We start from the raw sequence: 21,102 nt of genomic DNA, 5'->3' as shown, positions 1-21,102 counted from the left end.
GCATGCTCAGAACTACGTCAACAATGCAAATTTACCTGTTAAGTTTGCTGCCACCTAGCGCCTCAAAGTCTCCCATTGCTGAACTATACCAAACATGCCTGGGTAGTTAAACTGTGCATTGGAATGCAGATTAGTGACGGTTCGACGCTCACCATAGGACTCTGAAATTACTTGGTATTTTAATATACAGTACAGTGTGTTTCAATCACCCGTGTGAGGCAAAACTAGAACAAATTTGATTGTCATCCCCAATGTAAATAAATTGTATATCGTTGTATCAGTGTTTACAGGTACAAAACTATAAGATAATATCAAGTAATATTGTATAGATATAGCTAAATGTACAGATATACTGTAAGTTTGTTTTATACGAGAAGCTTTATCAACATATACTCACATTATATGTAATAATGTATGTCTTTTTCTACTGGATATGTTATTACCGTATATATAATAACAGTTTCTGTTAAACTCTACATGTGATTGAATATCTTAACCGTGATAAAGTTATACTTGTCTTGCTTAAAGGGAAGGTACACGTTTGGTAATTAGTAACTCAAAACAAATATTAACTCAAAAACTGACTTGGTAACGAGCATTGGAGAGCTGTTGATAGTATAACACATTGTGAGAAACGGCTCCCTCTGAAGTAGCATAGATTTCGAGAAAGAGGTAATTTCTCGCTAAAATAATAACTAGAAGTCTTTATTCCCATCTGAAAGCACACAAAGGGTGTTTTTTCTTTCATCATTTTCTCCCAACTCCGATGACCAATTGAGCTCAAATTTTCGGAGGTTTGTTATTTTCTGCATATGTTGAGATTCACCGAGTGAGAACACTGGTCTTTGACAATTACCAATAGTGTACCTTCCCTTTAAGAAACCAATTTGAAGCATAAAGTATAATCAAGTTCCCGCGCGAACTAATGGTGTAACGTGTGATTTTATTGGTCTACCCGACCGCTACGCAGTTTGTACTTATTGGTGATGTTGATTAGTCATCAAAACGAATTCAAATAAACGCTTAGTGATTTTAAGAATTCCCTTTTTTTAATCCATTTTGAAGAAGAAAAAACCCAATGAAAAGCACTACGACAGTGGCAAATTTGATACATAGAAAAAAAAGCATTTAGGACACCCATTCCAATGGACCCAATTTAAGGTGAAGGCTGTAACCGTGGAAGGGATATGGAGGTGTGGGAGGGGTCGGTGTGGAAGTGGCGGGGTGCAGTGACTGGAAGGGGCGGGATGTGGAATGACGTTCAATCAATATCAATGCCCTTTCATTCATGATGTGACTCTAAATGGCTATCTATAACAAATATTACACAGAATTACATAAACAAATACCGTACACGCTCAACCTGCAGTTATCCAATTAAAAATACCTATACAAACTGTATGGACTTAAACTCTCAGACCAATCATAGATCCCTGCGTAACGACACCGCATGTGTGGCGGTCCATAACATGAGCCGTACAGCGGGGGTATTGACTCTGAGACTAATAACACATGACACAAGATAACATGATGCTATGCCTGAGATGACTGCCATCCCAGAGGTCTCCTTATGGTCTGGGAAACAATCAGGTCAATCGGGTTAGACTTGACTTAGTCTCCTCCTGGAAAGAGTAGTGAACCGTATAGCGGACAAGGTACAATCAACTCCAGATTTAGACTGGTTCCAAGTCTTTATACGCAAGGATCTTTATCCGCATAGTTTTACACATTGGGTGCAATGATATCGGGTTAGACTTTACTTAGTCTCCCCTGGAAAGAGTAGTGAACCCTATAGCGGACAAGGTACAATCAACTCCAGATTTAGACTGGTCCCCAGTCTGTATACACAAGGATCTTTATCCGCAAGGATAACTACAGGTACATGTATTGGTTTTACACAACCAGTGGTTTCATTGGTCACAAGATACAATGATTTCATTGGATACAATGCTTTCATTGGATAAACGGGCAGTGACGCAGTGGGTGTATTGAACTCAGTTTTGGCGTATTACGGTACACGGCTCTCATGTACATATACAAAGATGTAGGGTAGAACAATTCCCGCCCCAGAGCTCAATTCACATGGTCGAACGTCATCGTAAAAATCCAACGGTTATAAAAAATGAGGTATTTGACCCCTTAATATCGTGCATATCGTGCAACTACCATGCTGGGTCCCATTTATCAAAAGCTTTCAGGTGTGTCAGTCGGTTTTATCGAAACTCAAACCCCCTCCCTCCTCCATGCCGCAGCGAGTCGATTAATTTCGTTCTCTTTCACTCTGCGATACAACATTGACAAACTCAGAAGAACATCAGTCTATGTTTTACTGTAACAACAACCTGTTATAACCCTTGCCGATGTTCTGGAGCGGGGAGGGATATGGCTGGTTGCTCACACCTTCAATCTACACCATTTTAAATGTATACAGAATGTGATAAAGCAGACAGTGTTCCTGTTTTAAGGGATCAATCATCAACAATGACTAACAAACCTGTGAAGATTCCGGCTTAACCCGTCGTGTGAGTTTTGAGGAAAAAAAAGTGATAAACCGTGAACAAATTTTAGGATGTAATTTGTGTTCCCCTTAATTATGGTTGTAACAACCAAAAACAGCTGTTACGTTTTTAAGATTGTCAGACACAGTTTTCTCGATTATGATTTTATTTCAGAGGAAAAAATTCGATACAAAATGGTTCCAGAATGAAATTCATAATCAGAACACTTCCAGACTATAATTAAACAATGCTGCTTTTATGCTTTGCAGTACCTTTAAGTTTCAAGTATAGTACACCAATGTTGCATAGACTCTTTAAACCAGCCAAGACGGTCGACCAGACTCCCCTTTCCCCCACCATCGTTATTAAAAACGGTTTATCCTGATAATGCTCTTCGCCCAATTACGTTTACAGCCCCCAACATTAGTGCCCCGGGAGTAATTAGAATGTGACGGTGCAGTGCTTGTTGTTTCTCCTGCTTAAAGCCATCCGAATTGCCGTCACATCTTCATCCGTTTCAAGGCAACGGAGGATGAGCTCTCGAGTGGAGATTGGACTGCACCTTAGAGAGGATGCAAAGAGGCACCCTCTCCCCCTCCATAAAGATGAAAGGATTTACTTGTAAGGAGAAGAAGATGTCTATGAAGTTCAGAAGTACATAGCATTATTCTGAAACTAATGAGCAGCCTGGATTGGAAAACCTCAGGAAGCCTTTGGGAGTGGGCTTCATTGTTGGGTAACTTGGGCTAAAGACTAGTTGGTTACCGCGGTGACAATCTCAAATCTCTTGTTTTGATTTAACATAGGCATTTTAAAGCTGTCTTGGTATACTTGATAATACACCGGGCACAATATTTCTTAGAACCTTGAAAATGTTTGGCGTTGTCAGCACATGCTGAATTTATCTTATATCTCCATTATCTAAAACAGCACATCGTAGGCACGCTGGTCATCTTATCAACCACGATATCCTAACCTCGACCATACCAAACGTCCTAGAGTGGATGTCAATTAACAAGGGGCTGTGATTTGGTTGAAAGGGGCAGTACTAAATGACATAGAAAAACAATAAAAACTGACGAGCAAAAACCACGGGGATGATCTAAAAGCAATACGGGGAGTAATATGAATCAATGTTTACAGTTTTGTACTCGCTCTGGTAATGCCATCAGCAGAGTGTGGGTTCGAATCCCGGTCATGACACCTGTGTCCTTGTGCAAGTCACTTAATCATAATTTATACTATCATAAACAGTTGGTACTGCATTCTGCTATACCACCCAGGCTCCTAGTGTGTGATACCATGATAGCCACGATAGTCTACGTGCTTACGGTCTGTTGAAGGGGTTAAACCCCGTTTGTTTTAGCCCAGGAGTGGGTGGGAACGTGACGTATCAATGGTGACAATGGATTTGGGTCGATAGCCTTGTGTATAGTATCACTCAACATAAAATCCGTGGGTTGCTGGTTCAACTCCCGCTCAAGTCAATGTATCTTTGTTCAATCCAAAACTATGTTCAACTTGTGTTGCTAACAATAAAGGAATGTGTGCAGAAAATGGCTTTAAATCGACTTTCCCCCGGCCGAAACAAGGCAGGCCGAAACAAGACAGAAATTTACATGGACAAGACTAAATAATGCAGACAAAAAGAGGTTTGTCTTGAAATCAAAATGGATCGACAGTACACGAATCTGATTAGCTGCAGTTAACTTTCAGCAGAGAGACCTGTGCAACTGTGTGATCAATATATATCCCCCTGTACACGCCTTAAGGAAGATTAGAAGTCTCATACAAGCTAGACTTTATTCAAGTCCCGTTCTCGTGCGAGAGGTCCATATAGCTATTAATTGGTCCCGCGTGTGGAACAGAATTGGGGGGGGGGGATGCAGAGCAGTTTTCTAGCGATGGCACGGGATTGGGACTTGAGTCAAGTCTACCTACAAGCCGACTTCCCGTCCAACTCGACTACCATCGAATGCACAGCTTAAAGGTAAGACCATTCAGCTTCTTCTCCGATTGCCGAAAGATCGGGGATAATGAATGCTGAATTGACCTTTACCCACAGACTGTTTTGCAGCGAGGATTCTCTCGGAGACTGAAGTACAATGTGATTATTAAAGTCTGTTAAAAACGACCATTAAATAAAGAGTTATGCTCGAAAACTAGTTCCCCTTTAATCGCGAACAGAGAGATTTTCCTTCTTCTTTGTTTGCCCTACGCCCGCTTCGAAATCGCGGCGTCGAGATTGCTCCGGGCCCAACAAATTTAACTCACCAAGTGTGCCAGACATTAAAGCAGATTTGCTTTTTCAACTGAATAAAATATGGTCAATGAGCGGCGCTGGAGGCTCAGTAATAAATCTTCGTGTCTTTAAAATAAACAATGATACCTGCCTCAATCGACGGAATATGTCTGGTTTATTACGGTTCAATGAGTGTCCATATATCTTAGACAAAATCAATATTTTGCGTTAAAGTGTTATACTAATAGTATCAAAGCATGAACTAGAAGTGTTGGTTTCCCATTAATTCCCATTTAAAGACACTGGACACCTTTGGTAATTGTCAAAGACCAGTCTTCTCACTTAGTGTATCTCAACATATGCACAAAATAACAAACCTGTGAAAATTTGAACTCAATGGTCGTCGAAGTTGCGAGATAATATTGGGGGAAAAACACCCTTGTCACACGAAGTTGTGTGCTTTCAGATGCTTGACTTCGAGACCCAAAATTCTAATTCTGAGGTATCGAAATAAAATTCAAACATTTTAGTGGAAAATACTTCTTTCTCGAAAACTGCGTTACTCCAGAGTGAGCCGTTTCTCACATGTTGTATACTACCAACAGCTCTCCATTGCTCGTTACCAAGTAAGTGTTTGTGCTAAGAATGATTTTTTAGTAATTACCGATAGTGTCCAGTGCCTTTAATGGGAGATATATCTTTGTTTAGTTCAATTTGCACTGACTGTAACCAAAAGACGGGGTAATGTTGACGTCACAGGTGTCATGTGCAGCAGTATGTCACCAAGTGTTGTGATGGTGTATAAGGTGTTACTATTACACTTCGAAACTACCAACATTGAAGATATCATGTGTAGGTGTGATACCAAGGTTTACAGAGTTTGGGTGAGCAAAACATACGAAGTGTGGATCTGATAACAAAAGAGGTCCATACAAGGCAGGGTTTTGAAACACTATGTGGACTTACTCACGTCCACATAGTGTTTTTACCAGTTTTCTTTTAAGAGAACATTCAACAAAGGAATGTCCACTGGTGTTTTGCAGTGAAAGTTTTGAGATACGCTTCACTACTAGCCTTCCAGCCTCGGTTTGATCACAGCTTAAAGTGTTGGGAAAACAAACCAAAAATGCCACCGGAGAAATATACACTGGTAAAACCTTTGTCAAAAGATCATCAGTAATCCTCCAACGTTCAGTCCAGATAGTTGGTTTAAATTCCCTTCTGGAATGTTGTAGTAAGATCAGCTCAACAATAACATTATCTGCTCTATCGGCAAAGCATGCATGAAAACAAAATGAAATACCGATTCTAAATATGCATCTTGGTGAAATCGTTGATAAAATCCCGCCAATTTAGTGCACATGCGTACTCAAGTCATTCCGCTCTTCTGAAGAGAGCTCCAGTAAGCACGTATAAATATATATATGTTTTTTTGCTTCTCGTGTGTGTGCAGTTTTTTATGGACATCCGTCGCAGCAGGACTCCAAGCTCACCGTAATCACCCCCTGATACTGGCATGCAGACTTGCAAGCCGCCGTCTGAACTACTCTCAGCACAGGGGACGAAAGAGATATTAAGAGGAACAAATCTGAAATAAAAACAAACGGGACTGTAGTGTAAAAACACGTCCGGTCGGCTTGGAGGGACTGGAATTTCAGCCCCCCTCTCCAGTTGTCAATAGACCGTGGTTAGTTTGAGTTCACCATCAGTGTAGCTCTCTTTGCTAACGGACACGGGTATCTTGAGTTCTTCTGAGATGCGCGTGTTGGACTGAAGATATACTCGTCGTCATTTGTATGTGTGGAGCTAAGATCCCATGCACGTGTTGATTTCTTGTGGAGAAGGAAGAAAGTGATTTATTTTAAGAAAGAAGAAAACAACGTTGATGAGGAACAATGAACACGGAAAAGAACGGGAAGAATCTTGAGTATCTCTCCATGGAGGAGTCCCAGGAGGTCATGGTGAAAGGCAAAGACTTCGAGGAAGGGAGGGGTAAGAAACCACCCAGATCCGGGGGTCGTCGAAGCTGGTTCCGGCAGAGATCCAGCCTTGAGAAGTTCTTGCTCTTCTTCCTTCTCGTGCTCCTCATCATCTGCGTGGTACTGCTCATCTGTCTGATCGTCACAGTGGGTAAGACGAAAGTGATTTTTTTCTCTTCTTCTTCTTCTTCTCTTTCATCTTAAGGATGATGTTGCGAAGTCCGGCCCACGCATTGATACGCCTACATGATGGCCGGAGGCGATTTGAAAACAAAGTAGTAAAGATCAGAAGATTGCGCGTGTTCATTAAGGTCAAACCAAGGTTGAGCTTGGCCCACATAAAGAGGGAGACTGCATTCTCATATCTTTCATTTTCTTCTCTTGCCAAAGCTCCCTCCTTAAAGACACTGATACCTTTGGTAGTTGTCAAAGACCAGTATTCTCACTTGATGTTATGCAACATATGCATAAATTAACAAATTTGTGAATTTTTTTGTCATCGCAGTTGCAAGAGAATAATGAGAGAAACAACACCCTTGTTGCGCAGTTGGCGTGCTTTTAAATGCCTAATAAAAAGGCTTCAGGTCTTAAGTCTTTTACTATTCGAGTGAGAAATTACCTCTTTCTCACAAACTATTTTACTTTATAGAGAGCCGTTTTACTCAATGACGACTATAATAAATGATCGCGTTTCATGATACATTCTTTTTAAACTTTTTGTCAAAAACGTTGATTCTTTAGAGTCGGCACAGCTAGTAAATTACCAAACTCAACAAAATAAAAACAAGTCAATAGATGTAAATCAAATTTAGACTTGATGGTCTCATCATGAAAAGCGTAGCATCGAATGTTCGTACTTTTAAATTTTATTGGGGTATAAAATATGTCAAGATTTCCGCGGTAGGGATCTCCATTTGGTCCACAGTTACTGAATCCACCGGACACACTTCCCTAAACGGCCTCTGCTCGTAGTATATTCTCAAAAAAATAACGTATAATGAATAAATAAACTATATTGGACATTGGACATTGGACATTCACACAGATTTGTATAGCAACAATGACCATGAAAAGTAGTCATTCACTGTACCAACCGTATACGTGAATGTACATTATCGACATTCGGTGTAGACACATATGTGAATGTCCAATGCTCAATATCAAACTAAAAATGGACATTTGCTGCACAAACATATGTGAATGTTCATTGTCCAATATTTTAAATATTACACACGCAGCACGACCGAGGACGCGATTACAATACACCTTGTCAAACGAGAATGTCACGCTATCCAGGTTGTTTCAAGGTCATGCACAAGATCCGTTGTTGAGTTTTTGTCAAATGTTGATATCAAGCTTGTAATTATGCGCTAATGCTCATGTTATGCTGTTGGTGTTATGCTAATGAGGTATGTCTTTACCAGCTTTTCAAGTCAATATGAAAAACGAAAGGGGAATTATTTTTACTTTACTTCTTGTATAATTTATTGCGAAATGCTACCAACCTTGCACTGACATTAACACATTGAATACTGTGTTAATATTTGTTCATATATTTCCACTTGCCTTGAACGAATCTTCAACCAAATAATTGAAACACGTTTCGAACTAAACTAATATTAAGTTAATTGTTTTTATTCAAAATTGTGACTTAATTGAATATCGACTCAACGCGTAGAGCCTTAAAGATTTCTCACTCATTTCGCAGCCAAGGGGGTCATTTTAACCTAACTTGTTTTTTTCTTCTAATTTCTGAAATGATTGTAGATTGATTCATTCACTTACCGAATCGATGGTTCCTTGATCGTGTTATTGCAATCAAATACAACTGGTGTGAACATTGGGTCCAATGTGTTATGGCTTTATCGATTGAAATCAATAAATGTGTTATGGCTTTATCGATTGAAATCACAACTCAATATCTGCAATGAACAAAAATAAACACTGAAGTTATTAAGGTCTGCAATTCACAAATATTAACAAACAATTTGCTTTTCCACAGAACACTCCTGTGGCATATTTCCAACTCTTTTAAGGGTTGACAATGAATGTAGTATAAAGTCTAAGCTTGATAAACGGCACCCAGGTGTATCTTCTACATTAATGACGTTTAATCAACGATATTAGATATATTAACAATCTTGAAACTTAATTATTTTTCCAGTTGACTCCATGCATGCCTTAAGTGGTCAGAGGTGGCGAGACGCATTGTACATCATCAATACACCATAATAAGGGAGGTTGCGTATTGCACTGACTTCTTACATAGACATTTTTGTAATGCAGTTCCTCCATTAAGATTCAATGTAACGAATCTAAGGCTGAAAAGTGAGAAAAGGTCTGGCCCATATGTCTATAACCAACATGGTTACTCATTTGTCGTTTAGTTGCCATACACAGCGAAAATTATTATGCTAAGCAACCCTCTGCTAAGCAAAATTAAGCAGGATACCAGTCACATATTTTAAATTAATTTGACGAGGGTACTTTGGCTGGTAAACCTTATTCTGCTAAGTTGTGTTTTCGTGTTTAGAAGCGGCTCTTTGAAAAGTGGTCCTGGCTACATCCAAATTGTAGTCAGCTTCACTTTCAAACGTCACTGATTTGAAATGACAAACAAGTTGAACAATTGTTGAATCCAAATTAATTCCATAAACCGGGAGTTATTTTTCCCAGAATTGTGTCAAACTTCGTCTGTTTAGCCATGTGACTTAGATTTTCTTAAAATGTCAATGTGGTTACGGTGATTGAATTGTAAGACAACCTTTAAGAAAAAATATATCTTTCCTGGTATCTGAAGCTAACTCAACTGAACCTAACGCTGATCTAGCCAATACATAGTGTTATCTGGCGTATGATTGACACCATATGTCAGTTGATTCAAACAAATGAAAAAAGTCGCAGGAATTCTCGTCGTATTGCTATGACGCACTGCTCCCCCAGGACGCTCATTTTTTTGTTTAGGAAGTCCCAAATTGGTATTCTCGAGTTGATATATGCACGCTGTGATCGAGGGTTCCCCGTGTAGTATCTCCATATTCCAATAGATTGAAAGAGAAGCTAGAAAGCTAGAGAAAGGGGGAAATCATTGCCATCCCGGGCTCAAAATGCGTGGGTGTAAAGTCATCGTTGGCTCGCCGCAGCTAGGGATCGATAGCCCCGTGGAGTTTACGGGGCAAAGTCGCCCACGACACGCATGACTGGCTGGCAGAGTGTTTTCATGAAGAAACACCTCTCTTATACATTTAAAGATGATTAGACTCAACATTTACTTTTGTTTTAGGGAGAGGAAAAGAGGTGAATGTCACGTGTCTGTGTATTTGTTCAGCCTGATGAGGTTCCTTCTATTTGATTGAAAGAAATTACATTATTTATCGACATGTTTACGCTCGTTTCGGGACTGATTACAAAGTTTCAAAAACCACAGAACATTTGTGAATTACTTGTTAATGATTGAATATCAAAATTCGTATCCAAATGGGAGAGTATTATTGCTAAGATTTAAAGTAGTCTCACTGCCCCCCCCCCCATTTCACGCTATACAAAAAACTGGAATGAAAGCACCGTTTTAAACCATTCCAATTTATTTGAATAAAATACACTTTTTAGTGATAACTATAAGTGGTCATTGCTAACCCGTACCAGTAGTTTAGACATTTAAAGGGAATGTACACGATCGGTAATTACTCAAAACAAATATTAACTTAAAACTGACTTGGTAACTAGCATTGGAGAGCTGTCGGAAGTATAAGACATTGTGATTAAAAGCTCCCTTTGAAGTAGCATATATTTTGAGAAAGAGGTAATTTCTCACTAAAATAATAAAAGACTTCTAGCTAGAAGTCTTTTATTCCTATCTGAAAGCACACAAATTCGTCCAACAAGGGTGTTTTCTCTCTCATCATTTTCTCGCAACTTCGATGACCAATTTAACTCAAATTTTCACAAGTTTGTTATTTTATGCTTATGTTGGGATACAACAAGTGAGAAGACTGGTCTTTGACAATTACCAAACGTGTACCTTCCCTTTAAAGGCTGGTATACTTTAATGCCAAAGACCAGTATCCCCCACCTGGCGTATCCTAACATGTGTATAAAATAACAAACCTGTGAGAATCTGGACTCAATTGGTTATCGAAGTGGCAAGAAAATAATGACAGAAAAACACCTGTGTTGCATAGAATTGCGCACTTTCAGACGTATGGGAAAAGCTTCATGCCTTAAGCCATTTTTCAGATTCAATTTTGGGGTGAAAAAACCTTTCTTTAAAACTTCACTTACATCAAAAGGGTCGTTTCTAACAATGTGTATAATATAAACAGCTTTTCGGTGCTCTTATCCAGGTTTATTTTTGTATGATCATTAAAACTTGGAGTAACCGCCAAAAGTACACCCTGCCTTAAATACTTCAAAGTGTTTTTTTCTTTCTTTAAAGTGCTTCAGTTGGTGCAAATAAAAGTTGCAATGAAACAAACTCAGTTAATTATGATGGTTTTTAAGAACGGACGTCTGAAATGCCATCAGAATTGCACGTTGATATTGTTATGAAACCTGCAATTAAAACAAGTTAGTGTTCACCTAAAATTAAAATTAGTTTAATTAAGAGTAAGTCGATCGATATATTACATAGCGCTGTCATGTCGACATGCTCTAGCGTGCTGAACATGACATTAGTAATGGCAAATGAAAAAATAAGAAACAGAGTAATAACATTCTAAGAATACTAATTTTTGTTTATCAATGAATACATGTAACCATGTCAAAACGTTATCTAGAAATGAATATTAAATATCACGTATAATATGAGAGCTGATATTTTTCACTGAAATAATATTGAAACGAAATCATATCATAACAATATACAGCCAACACAGATAAACATATGAATGCATAAATTATGCAAAATGCATGTAACATAAATTATGCCCAAGCTGGTCAGTGTACGACAACACACTTGCTTGTTTTGACTTTCACCAGGCAAGTATGAGACACTCGAAGGATTCGACAACCCTTTATTTGCATTTAATATTTAAATTCTATTCACCCCGGGTCTGGATGTCATCGACCTCTAGTTAACTTGGTAAGAGGACTTCAGGATTTAATAACAGTACACTTGTTAAACTTAATTGTGACCCCAGGGGACAAGATGATGTCTCCAATTTGTCATTTTAAAGGACCGCGTATCAAAAGCCTACTTAAAGTTGTAATTGTGTTTGTGCATTTTGGGGACTTATACATGTTCACAAATTCTTACATTAAAGTTAGTTTTGATCGAGGTGGAAAGAGCTACCCGTATTTTTTTGAATGGTCTCGTCTTAGTCTTCACGCTGGAGAGAAGCACAATTGCAGCTTGAAAGGCAAAGCATACCTTTGGTTTTTGGAAGAATAATCCCTAATAGGAATACACAATCTGAAAGGCGTTACGCGGTAACGCTTCTCAGATTCAAACTTGGGGTCCGCATTGTTGCATAATCACATTACTTCAAAGTGAAGTTCTCGAAATACTTAATACTATCAAACGCTGCTGAAGGCTTCTAACAAAAGATGGTATTGACATTCATTTTAAGAGTGATTACCAAACTAATACCTTCCCCCCTAATACCTTTTCATTGTGAAAACAATGATATGCCGGACAAATATAGTAAATTGCCACAAGAGGTATGAATTACTGCTCGTTATTAACTATAATTTAATTATCATCATCATCATGTACACGTTGCATCATATCAGCCTGTACAACAGCATTATCAAATTATAGCATTGGTTCTTCCTTTTGGCGAGGATTGGAATTTCCATGATTACTTTTCAGGTGTGATGTCTGCAGGTAGTTTACCCGTGCTAGTGTATCATGATACACGGATCAGTATAAACAAAGCACACGGATCATTACAGATCTGGGGAACAAGTTTACATCCAGTCGAACCTTAGGTTTCGCAGGAACCAACGGAACAGAGCTATAGTGAATAGTTCTAGAAGACCCGTCAAAACTGACCGGATCATGGTTTGTTGCGAGCCCGAGACATGTTGAAGTCTTTCTGATATTGTTGACCCTGTGAATAAGACTGAACCAAATCAGGGTCCAGGTGTCAGACCCATTTCCGGGTAGGCTGACCCAGAAAGTGTTTTTTTTTTAATGTATTTTAACTCTGATTCTGCGTAATTTTGACTCTTTTCTGTGCATTTTGACTAAGATTCCTGGTCACAATGACCAAGCTACAATCCCGGCCAAAATGCTTGGGCCCCCCATTCCTAACGTTATATTAAACTATTCCCTGTCCACTCTCCACTGCTATAAATAAAATTGTCCCCCGGCCCCCGTCAACCCGCTTCATGTTGACTATAACGCAGAAGAAGATTGGCAATTGGAACCAAAATTGAAAGGGGGTGGGGGCCAACAAGATATGGCAGGGATTATAGGTCCGGGTCAATTCTGAGACGTAGGTTGACCCGGATTTACAAGTTTAAGGCCATGTCCGAATTGGCGGCTACAGTTACGGCTACGGCTGTTGCTACGGCTGTTGATAAGGGTGTTGCCAAGGATGTCATATACCTCAACGTATGATGACGCGGAAATCTAGCCATAGCCGTAGCTATAGCCGGCAATTCAGACACGGCCTAACTATCAGCCACGTTTGCTTACTCCTTTCTGCATACGATCCAACGCATTGAGCTGAATCGTGCATTGTTGAATTATGAATCTATAAGTACTGAATATGAAAGCCCGAGTCCGATACAGCTACTCGCCTTTCAAAGAAAGATTTGGTAGAGTGTTTTTGAATCACAGAAACACTCGGTTGCCATGGAATCAGGAATTACAAAAATGAATAGTCTTAAATTCAAGTACATCAGCCTTTTAAACAATTACTGCCCATTCAAACATGTGCACTACAACGTATTCAAGAGAAAAATACTTCAAGAACTGTTATATTTCGCATATCATTTTAATAATAAAATACCACAAAGTCAGAAGGCATATTTGCATAATTCACATCTTATATTAATTCAGTGTACCATAGTTTGGTCTTATTCTCTGTATACACAAGTGGTTTGTAAGCATGCACTGACCATCACGGTAAGCATTCATTAATTTGTACCTCGATCTTAAAATGTGTTTTGGGTGATACGAATTAAAAGACAGAGATGCAAAGCCCCCAAAACGTCGTGAATTTATGGCGAACAAAATGAGCCATATTTTTTAATTTTATCCGATTTCTGGGAATGGTCGACAAATTGTAAGTGGCCTTAAACCCTCGTTATCTGCTCCGGTGGTCTTAACTTGTATGGCTGCTGATAGAAATGTTAACATTTCCCGCCAACTTTGAGGATCATAGGACTTTCTGGAGGGCTTAGGAGTCAATTGCTTAGGATTAGGGCTGGAATTGAAACCATGACAGTGCGGCATTCCATCAGACTTGTTTGATTTTCGTAGATTGGAACGAGATACAAGTTCAACAAACATTTTGTGCACATGTTACTTGATGGTTGTATACTTTTCCTTTTGTGGCGGTTCTGAAACCGTTGGTTTGAACTCGACGTTTCGATCAGTATGCTCTGGTCGTCTTCTTGAGAAAGCATGTATTTATAGTGTCATGTGTTAATCTTCATCAATTCTTGATGAACTCATATCATTGTTGCATTCTGAAAGCCCCGGACTGGTAACATATCGCCCTGAGCATGTATACATTTACCCAGCTCAAAATAAAATACACATAATACAACAGGAAAAACATCCGAATAGAAACCCAAGCTGGTCTCGCGAGAGAAGCAGTATACCGTGTGCGTGATTAAAACATGATCGAGGCCCCATCCTCGATATATGGAGAGGAAATTACCACGGTGCTAATAAAAAAAAAGGAAAGGAACCCGTGGTTTCAGGTTCTTCTGCCGGCACTCCGGGCGACCAATCTTGCACACCTGCTAGGGGTGACACGACCCGTAGCTGTTGTGGATGGCATGAGATACCGCACTCCTTGTACTTTGTATACACTCGTATCCGTGCGATTCATGACAAAACTTTCCCGTAGCGTATTTGAACTTAGAAACTATACAAAGGAAGGCAAACTATCCGGTACTCAAACCATTCTCAATGTGTTAGTCTTGCTACCAAGGAAATCGAATAACGGTCTTAATAAAATTACAAGAAACTAAACATGTATAAATACCAACAGTTTTAAGACACTTCACATTGTTGGTAATTGTTAAAGACCAGTCTTCTCACCTGGTTGTATATCAACATAATATGCATAAAATAACAAACCTGTGAACATTTGAGCTCAATCGGTCGTCGAAGTTGCGAGATAATAATGAAAGAAAAAACACCCTTGTCAAACGAAGTTTTGTGCTTTCAGATGCTTGATTTCGAGACCTCAAAATCTAATTCTGAGGTCTCGAAATAAAATGTTTGTGGAAAATTACTTCTTTCTCGAAAACTACGTTACTTCAGAGGGAGCCGTTTCTCACAATGTTTTATACTATATCAACCTCTCCCCATTACTCGTTACCAAGTAAGTTTGTATGCTAATAATTATTTTGATTAATAGTGTCCGCTGCCTTTAACCTCCCAACGAAACAAAATCCAAGAAATGATTAAGGTATAGATTGGGTGAGGTGAGAATTGGGAAAGCAAGTCCCCCCCCCCCCTGCTAACATACTAATCGCAAAGAGGTCGGTACCGCAAGGGAATAATAGAGAAACTCAGTCAAGCACCCTATACGTCCTCGACCAACTCGACCAAGGGTCGTGCTAAGAATTTGAAATCAATGATGACGTCAACCGAAGCCAATCTCACTTTCCCCCATTCAACACGGTGCCGTAGAAGTCGATAAGGTTCACATTTTACTTGGGGAAAAAGCGGCTGTTGTCTGTCTGCGCTTTCCAAAGAAAAAGGGCCCGGGATAAACAAAAAAGTCTACTTGCAAGGGTTAACTGTAACCTCGGGGGTGACTCGACAATTTGACGGCGTCAAAAAATGTGCCAAATGCAGTCACGGTTGGACATAGCTTTCATTGATTTCTCGAACCCCCAGAGCAAATCGCTTAATATAGTCGAGCTACTGGGTTTGCTGAATGCATTTTGATACTCAAGGAGTCGTGTACACTTTCTTGGGACTGGTTATCAAGTAACACGCTACAGTTCGTTTAAAGACGGAATAAAATATGCATAAAGTAGTCATGTCAGATGCATGTTGATAAGCTCAATTCCAACAGAAAACCGACTTAGATTATCCTTATTAAATTTATTTTGCCAAGTGACCGCAAAGCAGCTTAACACAAATCATTATGCTTATCAGAAAAAGATTATTAGCCAAATCACCATGTCACATATACAATATGTGACTGGTCCTGCTTATTTTTGCCGAGCAAAAAGCAATAGTTTATGCGTATAAGAATGCTCTATGAAATTGTGCCCTGATGTGATGAGAACATGTAATTGGACGGTCAAATTTGTTTCCTCAAAGAATGCACCCAAACTTAACTGTAAAAGGAGACAAGATTCGTAAGAACAAGATTTTTTTAAATTTATTGAAACAATCATGAGCCATTGCTGTGGGCACAATGACGTCACCACGAGTTCAATTAATTGCATTCATGTGCAGGTTTGTCCCAGATATGATGCCCCGGCTATGGTTTATATCAAACATTATTCGAGCACTCATAACGATCTTGATAAGTAGGTGATGCCTCAAGGAATATTGAGATATTTGACTTTATATCATTTCGTGTTAATTTTTAAAGTGAAACTTTCTCCTTTAACCAGTGCGTTTTGGCCGAGCGGTTAAGAGCACCGGACTTAAGCTCTGGTGTTTCTGATTATTATTATTATTATATTCTGACAAACTGACTAGTACCATTCATCCCGAGAAATATTTCACTATCAGCCTCAAAATGGAAAACCTGCGCAATTAGTTATTCAAATAACAGCTAATACGGCTTTAAGCTAAACTTTTAAAATTACTGCACTTGTACCCGGAACAGCCCCAAGTCAAGAACACAGAATGGTAAAAAGAACCATGGTGGTTTATTGCTCTCATGTGTAATGGAAATCAATACATCTAGATCTATATTAGTCTTCTTAAGCAGGAAAATATCCAAAGCTGTACAGTTACAGAGAGATGATATTTCGCTATAAAAAGCCCCGAAGATGAAGAGAAAACAGGTATAAAGAGACAAAGATATCTCTCTTCGTTGATGATACGGTCTCACAGTCACGTTACTCATCTGATGAAGGAGATATCAGAATGGCGCTCATTGGTGAAGGCCCTATGGTGAGCAGCTGTGCTGATAGGGAAGGGCAAAGTGGACACTGTTAGCCCTGTAGTGGTAAACTCATAATAAAATAATATCAATGAAGAGGTTCTGCTGTGTAAACATAGATCGATATGGGTATTAATAATGTTACCTTGGCTGCATGAACGTCTAGCAAGTCAAATCAAGTCCAGGACACGATGTTATGTAAAATAGGAGTAACATCGTGAGGAGTGTCTCTTTATTTCCAAAAGATGGTTCCGATTATAATAACAAGTCATGATGTTGTATGGTCAATAGGAAGCGTAATAAATGATTTGTTAAAAAAACAACAATTTAAATTGGTTGCTTAAAATATTAAAATGTATTGATATAAAGCGCAGGCATCATTTCCATTTGGCAGAGCCAGTGACAGCATTTTTGGGGTCCATTGTGGGTAGCGCAGTCATAGATAATTTTGTATGTACTAATGCAGAACCATCCTCAATGATTAAATCAAATTCATCATAAAGCTCTGTCTCATTTTACAAAGAGGTCGAGAAGAAATAAATATTAGTGATAAAATTGTTTTCAAAATTCAACTCAACTAGTTCTACTATGTATACAATTGGGGCAGTTTTCCTATGTGAACTTCAAGTCGCCCACAACCGAAGTGGCAACAACGATTGGCTGTGGAACACCCAGAAAACGTTATAAATATATATGTGTAAGCAACACCGTATACCTTCTGCGTGAAATTATTTCACCATATTCTCGGGGTCTATATTCACTTTTTACAATCATCGTAATCAGAACAGCGTCGTCTCCATCCCCTTTAATAATAAATCGAGCTGCCCGTCCAAGTACAGTCCCCGTCGAACATAAAGTGCTTCTCGTTTCCCCCCATAAAACAAAACCTCGTAAACACTCGCGGCATCATGCATAAAATAAACACACAACCCGCGTGTACACAATCATCATCGTGTCTTAACAACAACAAGCAAGTAATAGGAAATAGACGCGTATTATGACAATTTCCTCTCGCCTTAAGATTGGCAATAACACGATGCTTCTATGAGGAAAGGCAAAACTACTGATTAGTTTGTTCTTCCTTTCTATCTCTCTTCTCTCTTGAAGGGAGTAGGGGTGTTTGGACAGAAATTACAGCCTGCCGGACGATCGTCATGTATGGGTGATTGCTGACGAGTCCTTACACCTTTGTGTGTGATTGTAGTGTCATAGCCGGTGGCCCTTTCAATAGTTTCTAAATTGACTGTTAGGGAATGTCGTAACTCAAAGAGAAGGACGTGGAAGCAGACTGTATGATACTCATTCAACCTTAGTTACATCATTCAGTCTTAGATCGTTTAAGTTTTAGAAAAGAGATTTAAGAAAATGTTGGACATTGTAAAGTAATAAATCACAAGGGACCACTGTATTTGGTACAAAATATAAATAAAAGTATGAATAAAACAATCAAGGAAAGGGCTGGTTCAAAGAGAATCAGACGGTTCCCGATTCTCGAATCGGAGAGGACCAGAATATTTGGCACACTGGTTGTGAACAAGTCCGGTCTGATAGTACATTAAACAATCAACCTTAAATATTTCAGTCTCAGAAGAAGAAAAAGATTCAACACAATGTTGAGAAAGTTCCACAGTACCCAAAATAGACTGCCACATTGCAGTTCTCGAAATTAGGTCAAAAGATATCCTTTCCCTCTCTCTCTCTGTGCTGTAGTTTAAACGAATTTAAAAGGCCGCCATGGGCTAGGTCAAAAAGAGCAAACAGAACGAGAAAAGAAGAACGAGTGGTCCGAGGAGAACCAGACGGTTCCGGATAGTCGATAAGACAGAACCAGAATAACTGACACACTGGTTTTACGATAAAAGGGCTCCCAACATTCCGGGTGAGATGGAGATAAGTTATTTCGCTAGAGCATAAGACGATAATCCATCCAGCCCACTTTGACCACAAGAAACTCTTACTTTTGAAAATTGGTTCAAAGGAGAGTCGTTATGACCTGGCAATTTGGATCAGAAAGAATCAATACTCAATATAGCAATAGTTTAGAAACATTTAGGGAATGTGAGGAACAATATTCGGAAATGCCATGAAATTGCTCAAAATAGTTACGCAGCAGGAATCTGCTTCAGAGGAAGTCAGTGGGAAGTTGCTTTTAAAAGTCGCCGTGTAGTCCCAGTTTTTTTTGTGGAGAGGTATACACACAAGTCACTCGATTGATACGAGTACATAGCAAAATGTGTCACATTCGAAAGCGGTTTCTGATCATCTCAAGTTGTATAAAAGAAAAGAAAATGTATGTACAAGTCCATTTGCATGAACACAAATACTATCCACTGCCTCCTAATACTCCAATCGATCACATCATAGCTTGCGGGGTCCATGGTCCTCCTCAAACCCTTGGCTTGTCTTCTTGGAACGTGGCTCACCTGTAGACGTCCATGATCACGCCCGGGGCTATACATTGCGGATTTAACGATTGTACAAGTTGGGTAGAAGGTTGTGGATTCGGTAAGCTCAGCTGCGTTTGTGTTGACAGGACGTGTGTCTCGCCTGCAATAAGTGGCAGCCATGTTGCAATATTTGGAGGAAACCGAACTGCTTGGGTGACCTGGTTTAAATGTCCTTTGCAGTAAACATTTGGGCAACTTTGCTTTTGAAAGCAAGCAGTGTGGGTTTTAACACTAACAAAGTGTGAAACTGGAAATAAAAGAGGTCCACATAATGTACGGTCGTCAAACACTATGTGGACATAATGTACGGTCGTCAAACACTATGTGGATTAAACACCACATCAAGACAAGTCAATTTATAAAGGTCACGGTTTAATAATTGGTGTTGTTTTGTTGGTTTCGCTGTGCTGCTCTTTTGCATACGATTGCCGCGCCTTGAGGATATACATCCCTCTAGCTGGGTTGATCCGTGTGCTTTATCTGCCCACTTTTAACACCAGTTGGACCAACAAAACAGCCGTCTTCGTTCATTGAGCAGACGTCGGGCAGTCGTGCGTAAACAAAATGGCCACCGAGAGTCTACTGCTCCTGAAATGACCGACGGCCGAAGTCGGTCTAATGAGACATCTGGCCTCGGTAGATAGCTACGGTCAGTGGCCATTAATAGCAAGTATAATTGTCTAATTTGTCAACGAGTGGTCAGTTTGGACAAAGTCTGAATCAATCACCTTAAGTGGTGCGTCTATAGCCCTCAGTAAATTCTCGCAGTGTCTCGCGAATTTTCGAGTACAAACATAAGCTTCAGCGAGATAAACCGCTTATGTATATTCAGAGAGTAAATAGTGATTTATATGTCTTTACTTTAAGTGCAATAGAATAACAATACAAAAAAAGATGTTCTTCATATTAGCTCTTGCCTCCTGACAAATCGTACAGTTTTTCAGAATTATTATTTTACAGAATGGGATTTGCTAATAGGTGCAGTACAACAAGAAAGTATGAATAAATAGGCCTACACAAGTTTCTGGACACCCATGTACTGCTTTTCTCCAGAACATATTTGGCTATACCACTCCTTTAAAGTTGGTAATATCTTTAAATCTTGAAGTTTGCGGGTTGAAAAAAATGACTGCGTCAGCAATGAATGGTACCAGATTTGGCTTTGGACTGGAGACCCAGCGGTAGCCTATTCATTCAATTGCCCCATGGCGCGTTGAATCAATAGAGAGCCGTTAATCTAATTTTGCGATCGGATCTTGGGTGCCAGACCCAACCCCTGGGAACATGCTTTTCCCCCTTTCAGAAGCCAGTACGCAACATTGGGCTGGTTCGTGAAACAGGTGTAAAAATAGGGTCAACGATGGTCAGGAAACTTGCCTCAGAGATGGGTTAAGTATTAAAGGTATTATACAGGATTGGTAGAGCTGACAAAATAGTCGCAGACAGCTTTCATGTTTGGCTTAAGGATTTGGGTACTTTTGTAACACAAAACACATAATGATAGTAGAAAGCGTATCTGAAAGTATTAGTTGCTGAGGTACTTAGTTTTTGAGAAATGAGTAAAACAATGCAATGAAAATACGTTTTTATATGCTAAAACAATTTTCGTCTCATGGTCACTGAGACGAATTTTTTGTGACATTGTTTTACTCATTTCTCAAAAACTACAGCATCTCAGCAAGT

General features: G+C 39.4%; 1 protein-coding gene across 1 annotated transcript in view; it reads left to right on the top strand.

Moving 5' to 3' along the window:
* The first annotated feature begins 6,189 nt into the window (after positions 1-6,189).
* Positions 6,190-21,102, top strand: part of LOC117302365 (neprilysin-4-like) — a 30,865-nt gene continuing 15,952 nt past the window's right edge. Inside the window, exon 1 of the mRNA XM_033786287.1 lies at positions 6,190-6,870. Within this exon, the coding sequence (XP_033642178.1) occupies positions 6,636-6,870 (235 nt within the window). The 5' untranslated portion in view covers positions 6,190-6,635. The remainder of the gene's footprint in view (positions 6,871-21,102) is intronic.

Source organism: Asterias rubens, chromosome 18, assembly GCF_902459465.1.
Source record: "Asterias rubens chromosome 18, eAstRub1.3, whole genome shotgun sequence".
Lineage (NCBI taxonomy): Eukaryota > Metazoa > Echinodermata > Asteroidea > Forcipulatida > Asteriidae > Asterias > Asterias rubens.
The sequence above is the reverse complement of the archived record's forward strand: the minus strand, read 5'-3'. Positions and strand labels throughout refer to the sequence as shown.